The following is a 13,671-nucleotide window of genomic DNA, read 5'->3' on the forward strand; positions in this document are numbered from 1 at the left end:
CCACTCTTTTATAGGCTTTCCATGACTAAAACTAAGTAGCAGAGGGTTGGAGAGATGGCTCAGCAGTTAAGAGAACTGGCTGCTCTTCCAGAGGACCCTGGTTCAAGTCCCAGCACCCACAATGGCAGCTCACAACTGTCTGTAGCTCCAGTTACAGGGGGTTGAACCACCTTACACAGACATACATGCAGGCAAAACACCAACTTACATAAAATAAAAATAAATATTAAAAAAATAGCAGAAGCAGGTTAACTTTATAAAGAAAGGAGATTCTTCATCTTACAGTTGTATAGCTGCAAAGCTCATTTCAGTCCTTGTGATCCTTGTTCTACCCTGGCCACCCCCAAACCAGAGTGTTCCCTGGTGTAGTGCATACTGCTGCTTGTGGCCAAGTGAGGTGCTACAGCAATTTGGAACCCGTCGTTCTCCTCTCCAAGCTCATACAGACCTGGGATCCAGAAGGGACTGGCCAGGTTGGGTTTGGTGGGCATTCAGCTGCAGGCCTGAAATCCAGGATGTGGGTCTGGGGTCTGGGCTTTCACATGGGGCCAGCTGGCCTGGCTGAGCTGGGATTACTGTGCAGAACAATAAAGCTCAGAAGCCCCAGCGAGCAGGTTTCACAAGGCAGCAGGATCCGGTTTAGAGATGAGCTGCCAAGGATCTTCTGGAGCTTCCTGGCCTAACCACAGCTCCCCCAGCCCCCACCCCGCTTCTCGGTGCCTGGTGTCCTTTTCCTACATCTCTTAAGTTCTGCTCAAAGCATCTTTGTTTGCAGCTGCTCAGGTGCTGCCACGGCTCCGCCTTGGTCTTGTTAATTACCTGGGCCTCCACCTCCTCTGTCTTTTAAGTCCCCAGGCCCTCCCCTGACCCCAGTCTTCAGAGAGGACAGCAGGCTTCAAGGGTGAGAGATGGGTCCAAGGGCCGCTAGGAAATGAAAGATGGGGCCTGGAGAGTGAGGATCCAGGGGCCTGGATCTCAGAGGCAGCAGAAGCTTGGTTAGAGCTGGTCAGTAGAACCTAGGTACCTAAAGGTGTAGAGCCTGGGTGGCAGGGACAGGGCTAGGACCAAGTGGAAACTAATGGCAGACAGAACTGCCACAGAGGTGCTAAGAGGGGTTGGATGTGGCCGCTGGCCTAGAATGTTCCCTTCTGCTCCCTGCCCTCTCTAGACCAGAAACCAAGCCTTGAGTAACATTACCTGTACCCAGGCCAGCCCTGAAGACAGAATGAGGGGTGCTTCCCACCTCCAGATCCTGCTCCTGTTAGTGCTGGGTGAGTGGGGCAAGCATCAGGGGTGTTGCCGCAGAGACATTGGCTGCAGACTGCTTGCCTTGCCTCTCCCTGAGCCTGGAGCCTCTAGAGCACCGAGGGGCATTCTGGTCTTTCTTCCAATGCATGGCGTCTCTCTGGCACTGACCTTGGGTCTCCAAATCTGAGTGTGCTGTATGTATATTGTGCTGATTCCCACTCCAACCTCCCCGTGCTCTGGGGAGGGTGGCAAAGGCTACCAATGGCACAGAAGCTTGGCATGAGGTCAGTGTAATAAATATACTCTACCTTCTACCTAATCTCTGACCCAGGCTCTGTTACCTGGCACCAGATCCCTAATTTACTTCCTTGCCTGCTTCCTCCTACAGGAGCCAGAATGCAGAGGTGTGCAGGTAAGGAAGCCTGGGTAGCATCTCTTCCCCAGCTTGGCCCTATCCCCCTTCCTACAACTACTTCCAAAGCCCCAAGGCCCAGCCAACCTTCACTGCCCACTTGTCCTGTCGCAGCTTGTGGGCAGCCCCGTATGTCCAGCCGAATCGTGGGGGGCCGGGATGCTCGGGATGGAGAATGGCCATGGCAGACAAGCATTCAGCACCGTGGAGCCCATGTGTGTGGGGGGTCACTCATTGCACCCCAGTGGGTGCTGACAGCAGCTCACTGCTTCTCCAGGTCAGCATTCACTCACTATTCCAGCTCCAGAAAAAAAAAAACAAAGCCTGGGGGAAGGTGGAGGTGTGGCCTGGGGAGGTGTGGGGGGTGCTGGCTTCTGACAGGCCCCAGGCCCACGCATGGTCAGCAGCCCCCATGTCTATTCTGCAGAGGGACACTGCCATCAGAGTACAGCGTGCTCCTGGGAGTACTGAGTCTGGGTGTCACATCATCCCATGAGCTCTTGGTTCCTGTATTACGGGTGCTGCTGCCCCCTGACTACTCTGAGGATGAGGCCCGTGGTGACTTGGCACTGCTGCAGCTGCGTCACCCGGTATCCCTGAGTGCCCAAATCCAGCCTGTCTGCCTGCCTGCACCAGGATCCCATCCACCACCAGGGGCTCCATGCTGGGTCACTGGCTGGGGTAGCCTCCATCCAGGAGGTAAAACACAAAGTCAGGCTATGGGGACTGGGGGGGGGGCACCCCATTCTCCTCCAGCTCTGACTGTAGGACCCCAGCCATGTGTGGGGACCCAAACTCCCCTTCCACTCTGACTCAAGGGGTTCTGACTGCAAGAACCCTCCCACTCATCTTTTCCCACTGAACCCACTTCAAGCCATGCTGTCTCCTGATTCTCAGATCTCTCCCTCTTCTCTCAGTGCCACTCCCAGAGGGGCGACCCTTGCAAGGAGTGAGGGTGCCACTACTGGACTCTCGATCCTGTGACCGCCTCTACCACGTGGGTGCCAATGTGCCCCAGGGTGAGCGCATAGTGCTACCAGGGAACCTGTGTGCTGGCTATCGCAGGGGCCATAAGGATGCCTGCCAGGTGTGTCTGCTAACCCACACCCTCTGGGATCGGTTCCCCCGTCTCTTACCTCCCTAGAACCCAGGACCCAGGAGGCTGCAGACTCCCAACCTAGAGCTACCACCCCAGAGAGCTGGACCTAGAAGAGTGGCCTTGAAAAGCTGCTGGAGGGCTGTTACCTAAGCTTGCCTTTTTCCTGCAGGGTGACTCTGGAGGACCCCTGACCTGTATGGAGTCCGGCCGCTGGGTCCTAGTGGGTGTGGTGAGCTGGGGCAAGGGCTGTGCCCTGCCCAACCGTCCAGGTGTCTATACCAATGTGGCCAAGTACAGTCCCTGGATCAGGGCTCACATGAGCCTCTGATACTGGCCGATAACGCGAATCTGGAGCTTCCTGGCCCATCCTACACTGAGCCTGAGATGCTGAGTCCGGCTGCCCATCCCCCTGCCTCCTCTCCTCCCTGAGGCCATCTGTCACCGGGAATTTTCTGAATCCCCGCTGTTTCACTTCTGCCCTCTCCTTTCGGCTTTTCCTTCTTTCGGCTTTAGAGAAGGGAGACCAGTTGGTGTTCCTCTGACCTGTGTGCCCTTTGTTTCTCTGGAGGAGTCAGACAGATTTAAAGCATAAGAGGAACTCAGCGTTAGAGAGTCTCCATTGTCAGGCATTACGAGTAGCACAGGGCAGTGACAGCCAGCAGGAGAGAAAAATCTGTAATCACCATTCTGCCCACACTCAGGAGACTGGATACAAATTTCTCCCATCTTCCAATCTCTTAGCTTCACACTGGGAAAGCCCTCAACAAAGAACTCAACTGAGCCACCACGCTTTTGATCCACAGGTTTTTGATTTAATAAATTTATGTTGTTTTAAGCTGCTACCTTTGTGGCAATTTGTTACATAGTCATTAAATCTAGTATACATAGGTTTCTCCCCACTGTGATGGAGACATAAAATCTAGTATACATAGGTTCTCCCCACTGTCATGGAGACATGCCAGAGGGAAACATACCCGCCCTCTGTGCTCCAGGAGGCTCAGGAAGCCCAGGAATACTCATACCAATAGATAGAGGTCGGCTCCTGGAGCACCAGGGAGAAGAGAAACAGAAAGAGATCCGGAGAATTTCGAAGCCTTCTCTGAGGAGCTAACAATGAGGAGGCAGAAAATGTGGTGGAGAATGATCAAAGGCCTGAATGTGTCTGTTTCTTCCCCTCTCCCCTGTCTCCTCCTACGCCAGGAATCCAGAGGACAGTACTAGGTAGATCAGGAAAGGGGCAGAGCTCAAGGCTGCTCTTCCTGCCCAAGGCTAAGAGCAGTCCACTCTGGAATAGACCTGGCCCATCTTTAGCAGGACGATAGGGACAAGGGTGCCCAGGACAGGGCATCCTACAAATGGCCATGTGCCTCCCTATGGCAGGACCCTGGAGCTCCTGCTGGGAAGATGCTGACTGCTCACAATGTCACTGTGAGGGCTGCACCCCACTCCCTTCTCCGTTACCTGCCGCCACCATCAGCCTTCCTAGAGCCAGTCAACCCTGCAGGAAGCCTAAGATGGCAGCATCTGAGGAAACACCGTAAAGAGAAGCACCTCAGGGCTAGGGCTTGCCATAATATAAATCACAAGCCTATCCAGACAGCCCAGCATTCCTAAGATCTGACCAGGTCACCAGAGAGATCGCAGAAGCGGAGAACTAGGCAGGGATCAGTTAATGACACCTTGTTCTCCTTGTGATGTGTGCTTGAATGAGCGGAGGGAGGGGCTCCCTGCACCACTTCAGCAAAGACTTGGTTTTCCTGTTTGCCAAGTGAGAAATATGGTGCCCAGAGTCACCACGGAGGCCAGTCACAGCTGGCAGGGTGGCAGAGCAGTTATTCTACCTTCGCAGTCTGCTTTTCAGAGTGTCCCAATGCTTTCTGCACTGTGTCTGGCCTCCCAGCCCACTCCTGGGCGGTCAGCACAAGTTGCTAACAAGGCATAGATCTCAGGTCCATACTGTCTGTTGAATCGTGTGTGACAGCAAAGTGGACCCAAGGCATGACCACCTGATGAAGCTCACGGTCGCAGCCTAGCCACTGGCCACAGCCCTTCCCTTCACGTCTGAGACACTAGTTGACAGAATGGGAGACTTGGGACTAGGCAACCGCAGTGAAGACCAATGAGGGATGCTGTGCATGAGGGAAAGAGATTTCAGAGGGCTCCTGAGGAGCCAGAGGCTTCTGGCTCAAATAACAGCCGCCAGTCCACAAGCACCTGCAGCTCCAGCCACAGGAAACTCCTGGCCTCCCCGGGGCACCGTGCTCACACGCACACCCCCCCCCCCACATAATTTAAAATAATAAAAATGCTAAAGTAGAGCCGGGCGGTGGTGGCGCACGCCTTTAATCCCAGCACTTGGGAGGCAGAGGCAGGCGGATCTCTGTGAGTTCGAGACCAGCCTGGTCTACAAGAGCTAGTTCCAGGACAGGCTCCAAAACCACATAGAAACCCTGCCTCGAAAAAACCAAAAAAAAAAAAAAAAATGCTAAAGTAGGGTAGGAATGCTCTATCAGAGAAGTTAGTATTACAGTAAGATCACAGTGAGCAAAGTTCACTCTAGACAGATGTGTGGTACACCTTTAATCCCAGGACTAGGTAGGTAGAGGCAGGCAGATCTCTGAGTTCAAGGCCAGCCTGTACCAGGACAGCCAGAGCTACAGAGAAACGCTGTCTTGAAAATAAAGAAGTCCACATTTGCTATAAACACAATCAGTTAGCATTGAGTTCCTACCTCCTTAACAATCTAGACCCTGCCCATCCTCAAGGACCCTAGAGCTTCAAAGCTGTGTGGCATTTAGGACCATCCAGATCACGGAGTCCCTCCCAAAAACCAACTAGAAGACCGAGCCCTGTATGTAAAAGCATGAGCCCTTTCATGTTTCAGGACAAGTCTTTTCCTTATTCCAGCGTGAGACTCTTGGGAGAATTCTGATTAATTGGGGACCATCGCTTTAACAGTCTGATAGCCAAAGAGAGGGTCACAAGTGACTCTTAAGATTATCTTTATTTTAGGGCTGGAGAGGTGGCTCAGAGGTTAAGAATGCTGACTGTTCTTCCAGTGCTCCTGAGTTCAATTCCCAGCAACTACATGGTGGCTCACAACCATCTACAGTGAGATCTGGTGTCCTCTTCTGGTTTGCAGGCGTACATGGAGGCAGAACACTGTGTACATAATAAATAAGATCTTTTTAAAAAAAGTAATAAGCATGTTTCACCTGTGTTTTTTTAAAAAAAAGATTATCTTTATTCCTTGGTGGTGGCACCCAGCACTCAGGAAGCAGAGGCAGGCAGATCTCTGTGAGTTCAAGACCAGCCTGGTCTACAAGAATTAGTTCCCTGTCTCAAAAAACCAAAAAAAAAAAAAAAAGTTTATCTTTATTTTTTCTCAGGTACACTTCCTGGGATTAGACAAGGCTAGTGGCTTGGGGCCCAGGCCTCACAGCTGCCCTAGCAGGCAGCACTGGGTTCCAGGAAAAGCCATAAGCTGGCATCAGCCAGGAACAGACCATCCAAAGGAAATTCCTAACGATCCAACATGTGTAGATAGAATCACCTGCCAGCACACACCCATTACTTTTCACCAGGGCACCCCTAGACAAATGTCAGCCAATCAGGAGTCCTGAACCTTAGAAATCCTTCACCCCTACCTTTGCTACCATAAAAATCCAGCTCCAACTAAGCGTGGGTCTCTCCCATCACTCCAATATGTTAGACACACGGAGAGTCCAAGTTTGCAAACTTGTGTAAGAATAAAGGCTTGTAGGAGAGACTGCAGCTGAGACACTGGGAGTCAAAAGATGGGCCACACCTTGCCTAAAACAGCTCATTTATTCTACTTCAGCTTCACCCCTGTCAAGAACTCCACACAGTCTTGGGAGAGTTACTGGTCCTCTTCCTTATGTGGCCACATTAGATAAATCTGTCTTTGCTTTCTGCTTTCCACTGTTTGTGTAGCCATGGGCCAGCCATGATAAGCTAAGTAGAAACAGACCACCCAAAGGAAGTTCTTTACTTCCAACCATCACTGCCAGAGTGGGACTCAGAGTCTCAGTAGTGTACCCTCAAGCAATACCTGGTTGCAGGAAAAACCAGAGAGATTACTTGAGCACCACCCAAGAACAGACCATCCAAAGGAAATGTCTAACATTCCAACCACTGTAGATAGGATCACCTGCCAGCATACACTCACCAAAACACCCCTAGACAAATGTCAGCCAATCAGGGGTCCTGAACCTCAGAAGCCCCCTCACCCCCACCTTTACTACTATAAAAACCCAACTCTAACTGAGCTCAGTGCTCTACGTTTATTCCAGTACGTTGGACATCAGAGAGACCGAGTTTGCAAACTTGCATCAACTAAAGGTTCTTTGCTTTTACGTACGGGACTCGGTCTCCTTGTTGACTTTTGGGGGACTTTGTGGATTTGGGCATAACAGTTCGCATGTTTGTCTTTCGACAGAGGGTTCCTCTTTGTAACATCCTGGAACTCACTCTGTAGACCAGGCTGGCCTCAAACTCCCGAGTGCTGGGATTATTGTGATCAGGTAGGTGGCCAAGCCTAGCTAGTCAGGCTTTGACCCTAATAACCACAGCACTAGCCCTATAAAACCAGAAGCTTCTCTAGCTCCTAACAGGTCACAAAGCATGCCTAAATTGAATTTAACAAACCCTTAGAGCCAAGCCTGAGGCTGGATGAGAACAAGGTTCAGTGGTGATAAGATCCAAAATTGTACATCTCAGAATGGGTGTAAAGTTACACCCTCGCAAGCTCTGCATGAGCTGGACCTTAAATAAATGTGGGCTGGAGATGATTAAGATGATTAATAAATGTGGGTTCAGTGATTAAGAGGGCTTGTCCTGTCTTTCAGGGGCTAGCTCCATTCCAGCACCCACATAGCGGCTCACAAACGGCTGTGACCCCAGTTCCAGAGGACCCGACGCCCTCTGCTGGCCTCCCCAAGCATTGCATGTTACTGGCGCACAGCCATAAATGCAGATAAAACACTAATAAAAATGTGTTTTTACGACCGATGAGCTTGAATCGTTCTCCCTAATTCTCTCTCTACGCTCCAAAGCAAGCCATGCTTACGCCTCAGATCCGTGAGCCATCAATACTAGCGCCTCAGCCTTTGCCTAGCTTGTTGTCTAGAGACACCGAGATGGCGGCACGCACAGCTACCGCTTCCGGATCGCGTAAGATGGCGGGGGACGGCAAGGGAGGGGCTGCGGGCACGAAGGGGGCGGGGCGGGGGGGCGGGCGGGGCCGCGCGGAGTACGCCGGGCCGCGCTTGGGCTGCCGGGAAGGGGCGGAGCGTGGCCGCGCCGGCGCGTCGAGCCAGAAGCAGCCGCCGGGATGGTGAGCGGGCGCGGGGGGGAGGGGCGCGGGGCCGGGGGCGGCGGGGGCGCCGGGGCCCGGCCGGGGGCCGCGGGCTGGCGTTGACGCGGGCCCGCCATCCTCAGGACGTGTTTCTCATGATCCGGCGCCACAAGACCACCATCTTCACGGACGCCAAGGAGTCGAGTACGGTGTTCGAGCTGAAGCGCATCGTTGAGGGCATCCTCAAGCGGCCGCCGGATGAGCAGCGGCTGTACAAGGTGCGACGAGCGGGCGTGGCGGTTGCGCGCGTGGGGGTCAGGCACGACGCCCGACAAGGGGTCTCAGATCGTGCGGTGTGGCCGGCGGCATCGGGTCCCTCCCAGGCCTGCCGCCCCGCCCTGCCAGGCGGCCTTGCTCAACGGTTGGGGAAACCGAGGCCTCGGTGGTCTTCTGCAGCCGAAGGTCGTGGCAGAGCCAGGCTTTGAACCACAGCGTGCCTGATGTTCGGCTTGCGGGAAGTCCACTGGAATCCCACCACCGGAGGGTGGGGTGGAACTCGATGAACGCGAGTATTGTCTGGAAGATAGGTCACGATCCCACCAGTGCTTCACCTAGCTAGTGTTTATCCTTGTCAGTCTCCTAATGGTCTTAGGACCACCTTTCATTCAAGCACACCTTTTTCTTGGGAAGCCAGCTCCAGTTTTCAGTAAGGCAGGCTATGGAGTTGGATCCTCATGCCCATCCAGAAGCATGATGTCAATCAATCACCTAAGTGCATCGAGCTAATTCTGGCAGTAAATGGGAGCTGACCTTTTGCTCTAGTTTAAAGCCTGCTTCCTATCTCTGAAAGGCTTTCTAGGCCTCTCTAAGTTATTGAAACTTGTGATTGTTCTGTGAGTTGAATATTCCAGAACACTCCCCCCCTTTTTTGTTGTTTTTTTTTTTTTCGAGACAGGGTTTCTCTGTGGTTTTGGAGCCTGTCCTGGAACTAGCTCTTGTAGACCAGGCTGGTCTCGAACTCACAGAGATCCGCCTGCCTCTGCCTGGTGCTGGGATTGAAGGTGTGCACCACCGCCGCCACCACCATTCGGCACGAAACATCCATTTTTAAGGTGAAGGTTGATTAGAAAAACAATAAACAAACTGACTAGTAGTCAGAGACTCAGCTCTGTTTAGTGCTGACATAGCCTGCATGGATCCCTAGGTTAAATCATCAGCCTGGAAAAATTGGTAAATAATCCTTTTCGGGAGGTAGAGGCAGGAAGAGCATAAAATGTATGAGATCTTATCTCCAAAAAATAAGAAAATAAGCACCCAGCTACCTTTTTCAGTTAGATTTACCTAGAGAGCTTGAGAAAGTCAGAACCCAGAGCCTTTGTGAGTTTTATATTTGTGTGATACATGCCCACACACAGTCCAGGTGCTTGCAGAGACCAGAAGACATCAGAATTCCATTGAACTGAAGTTGTGAGCCAATCTATATGGGTGCTGAAAAATGAACTTGGGATTCTCTGCCAGAGCTTGTAACCACTATGAGCCCCACCATTCCAGGCAGATTTGGAAATTCTTGGCAATAGTTCTAGAATGTGTGTTTTACTTAGGGATGACTCCTCAACATAGTTGCTGACATGCTGAGCAGAAGGCTCTCTTGGATTTGTCCCTTTTAGAACCTCTCCCCCAAACCTGCTTCTCTCTTCAGGATGACCAGCTCCTTGATGATGGAAAAACTCTGGGCGAGTGTGGCTTCACTAGCCAGACAGCACGGCCACAGGCCCCAGCCACAGTGGGCCTGGCCTTTCGAGCAGGTAAGATGGCTAACCTGGATGGCAGCTAGCAGTCTGCTAACACCCAAAGAAGGGACTTTGGGGAGCCTGTAGTTCCTCAGAGCTTTGAGGGAATATCTTCCCTGTCCTCAAAGAGCATGAGGTATTTGTTTCCTTATTAAAAAGCAAAGCTTGGGGACTGAAAATATAGCTCAGCAATTAAGATCACTGGCTGTTTTTCCAGGGGACTTGGGTTTTATTCCTAGCACCCACATGGCAGATCAGAACTGTTATTCCAGTTCCAGTGGATCTGAAGCACCAAGCATGCATATGGAACAGACTTACATGAAGACAAAACAACTATCCACATAAAAAATAATTTTAGAAAAATTGAAACAGGCACTTGGGAGGCAGAGACAGGTGGATTTCTTTTGAGTTCAAGGCCAGCCTGGACTACTGAGAGCTAGTTCTGGGACAAAACCCTATGGGGTGGGGGGATGAAACACAGGAGATGTGGAAATTAAAGATGACTTTCAGATTCCTAGTACCAGTACATTTACAAGATTTATTGAATACTTGGCCCTGTACGTTATGTAAATCATCCCATCTCATCTTTTGGGGGGAGGGATTTTCTGTATAGCCTTGACTGTCCTGGAACTCGCTCTCGAGACCAATCTGGCCTTGAACTCCTACCCACCTGCCTTGGCTTTAGATTAAAAGGTGTGGACCAGCCACACAGTGGTGGTGCACACCTTTAATCCCAGCACTCGGGAGGCAGAAGCAGGCGGATCTCTGTGAGTTTGAGGCCAGCCTGGTCTACAAGAGCTAGTTCCAGGACAGGAACCAAAAAGCTACGGAGAAACCCTGTTTCGAAAAATAAAAAAAAAAGGTGTGGACCACCAGGCTCAGAAGTAATGTGCCAGATTTTAAGGACTAGTGAGTTGGGGTAGTTAGAGCACATGTTGTAGATCATGTGTCAGACTGGTGGTACCTGCCTTTAATCCCAGGCAGAGACCAGCCTGGTCTACAGAGAGTTCCAGGACAGCCAGGGCTTGTAGAGATTCTACTTAGGGGGCAGGAAGAGATTTAATATTTTATTCTTTGTCTCTTGGAATTTAAACAAGAATCATAGGGCTTACTTTTAAGCTGTGGATCCAAGGACCCTATGGACAAGAAATGTGAAGAAATGGTTCAGCAATTAACACTGGCTCTTGCCAAGGACCTGAATTGAGTTCCCAGTATCCACAGCTCACTACTACCCATAACTCCAGTTTCATAGGCCCAAGCCATATACACATAGAGGAAAATCTTTGAATGTGACAGGAAGTACCTTTTTTAACTTGAAAAACAAAGTAGAACCAAAGGCTAAGACAGGAAGTGTGTAGTTCTCATTATACTTCTTAGTCTTTATCAAGAAAATCTCAGCAAGTCCTATCCTCACGCATAGCCAGTTGCACTCTTGTACCACCTAGCTTGTAGTTCCCCTGTCCACAGGGCACTCAGGCAGGGCCTGCCTTAAGTGCCCCATGTTAAAAGAATCTGCGCTGAGATAACTGCCTGTTAGATAACATTGGTGGGGCACTTGTAGGGCTGGTGAAGATCCACAGGCCAGATGTCAAATGAGCTTCACTTTCAATGGGCTCATGAGGCTGAAAACACTTGTCTGCTTTTTAAGCTAAGGCCAGGTTGTATTCTCTCAAATCACCCTTTTTCTTCAAGCAAAACCTAGTTACCCTGAAGGCAAACCTTGTCCTAGAAGACATTGCTAGCCCTATTTTATAGTTATATCAAAGCTAAGAAAAGGGACCTTTATATATATATAAAATATGTATATATACATGTTATATGTATATACACACACACACACACACACACACATCTGACATGGCTCTGGATATGGAGGCAACTCTGGACCAAAAGGCTCTGTATTATCCTCTGGCAGACATATGTTGTGACAGGATGTCCAGGGTTATATACCTCACAAATTTGCAGAAATACTTCTAGAAGCAGCTGTCAGCGTGGGTTTTTGGACCTAATTAGGTACTATCCCTATCTCTTCACTCAGTGTCCATGCTGAAGGATAAAGCAAGCTTCTCCCTAATGCTAACTGATAATAGGCTTTTTTTTTTTTAAAGATATTATTTATACAGTGTTCTGTCTGCAGGCCAGAAGAGTGCACCAGATCTCATTACAGATGACTCTAAACCACCATGTGGTTCTTGGGAATTGAACTCAGGACCTTTGAAAGAACCACCGAACCATCTCTCCAGCCCCATTAAATGGCATTTTTAACTAGACCCATATCAAGAATGAGGGAAATAGTTAAGTATCATTGTAGGTTTGTAGCAATAGATGATAGGTCTGTCTCCCCACACAGGGTTTGCGTAATTCTGGCTACCCTCAAATTCAGCCTGCCTCTACCTCAGCACCACTGGTGTTGTGTCCAGAATGGTTTACTGTGCATGCTGTTCTTACAGAGCACCTGGGTCCAAACACTCACATGCTAGCTTGTCAGCATCCTTGAATTCCTGGTAGCAGTCTCAGCTCTTCCCTACCTCCTTACCTAGTTATAACCAAAAGTATCTCCAGACATGCATGAATAACTCATCAGTTGAAAATTGAGAGCCAGATCAGAAGTTTCTAGGTTGGTATAAGCCCAGGAGAGATGTGTGGTTCATTTGTTTTTGTACGGAGTCAACAATAGGCACTGAAAATAGGGCTAAGTTGAGAGTATTGCTTACCTGACAGCATGAAGCTGAGGGTCTGATCCCCGACACTGCATTAACAAAAAAAAATCAGGTAATCCCACCACTTCCAAGTCTAAATTAGCAAGTTTGAAGAGTCTGGGACAATTAAAGCCAGTGGTAATACTTAAGTTCCCAAGGCATAATATACTCTTGAGGTAACATTTGAATTGAATCCCACTGTGAATACCCAGCAGCTACCTAATATTGGCAACTTTATAGCACCCAAAAGTGCAAAGGCTGCCTTGGGACATAAAGAAGTTGATGTGGTGTGGTATCTATGTATTGTGCCTGCCTGGAGCTCTCATGTCAAGACGGTTGTCAGATCTCCTGAAAACTGGCTTAGGCAGTTAATGAGCAGCCATGTCCCAGGTCCCCTGCAAGAGCAACATGCACTCTGGTTGTTTTCATTGAAACAGGGTTTGTTATCAGCCCTGGCTGGCCTTGAACTCAGGTTTCTCAAAGGTCTGCTTGCCTCTGCCTCCCATGTGCTGGAATTAACAGTGCACACCACCATGCCTAATGCAACAGTACTCTTTAAGCACTGAGTCCTCTCTGTCCAGCTTAAGTCTTGTGATATATGTGTGTGGTCAACATGTGGAGTATGATGATGAACAGTACAAGTAAGTCTTAAGCAAAGAAAATAGTCTTCAGTCATTTAGTATCAAAGGAATTGAGATGCTGGTGGAAGGTAATGGCAATTTGGGGACAGAAGGTAGTCACTTTCCTAGTGGGGTCAGTGGTAAAATTAGGCCTCTGGGGACAGATTACTTTGTTGGTATTTTGAAAGGTATTTTAAAAGACCATCCTTCCAAGTGAAAGGAAACACAAGGCATCTTAAGCTCTTCTTCCCTTCCACAGATGATGCCTTTGAAGCACTGCGCATTGAGCCCTTCTCCAGCCCTCCAGAGCTTCCAGATGTGATGAAGCCACAGGATTCTGGAGGCAGTGCCAATGAACAAGCTGTGCAGTGAGGGCCCAGGCCCACCCCCACTCCTAAAGACCCATTCCCTCAATAAAGATGATTTGGCTGTCCACCTGGCTGCTGACTTTGTTCCCTCTTCTTACATTATAGGTTCTACTTGCTC

At 50.0% G+C, this 13,671-nt stretch overlaps 2 protein-coding genes across 2 annotated transcripts; both read left to right on the top strand.

Moving 5' to 3' along the window:
* The first annotated feature begins 1,225 nt into the window (after positions 1 to 1,225).
* LOC142831497 (serine protease 33) lies at positions 1,226 to 3,087 on the top strand. Its single transcript, XM_075941685.1, has 6 exons — positions 1,226 to 1,271; positions 1,637 to 1,660; positions 1,775 to 1,937; positions 2,088 to 2,359; positions 2,578 to 2,747; positions 2,929 to 3,087. The coding sequence occupies exons 1-6, from the start codon at positions 1,226 to 1,228 to the stop codon at positions 3,085 to 3,087; spliced, it is 834 nt and encodes a 277-aa protein (XP_075797800.1).
* A 4,950-nt stretch (positions 3,088 to 8,037) lies between these two features.
* Positions 8,038 to 13,620, top strand: Elob (elongin B). The gene is made up of 4 exons (XM_075941698.1): positions 8,038 to 8,115; positions 8,220 to 8,354; positions 9,776 to 9,881; positions 13,445 to 13,620. Exons 1-4 carry the CDS (start codon positions 8,113 to 8,115, stop codon positions 13,555 to 13,557), a joined length of 357 nt encoding a protein of 118 aa, XP_075797813.1. The 5' UTR covers positions 8,038 to 8,112; the 3' UTR covers positions 13,558 to 13,620.
* The last annotated feature ends 51 nt before the right edge of the window (positions 13,621 to 13,671 follow it).

This window comes from Microtus pennsylvanicus, chromosome 11 (genome assembly GCF_037038515.1).
Source record: "Microtus pennsylvanicus isolate mMicPen1 chromosome 11, mMicPen1.hap1, whole genome shotgun sequence".
Taxonomy (NCBI): Eukaryota; Metazoa; Chordata; class Mammalia; order Rodentia; family Cricetidae; genus Microtus; species Microtus pennsylvanicus.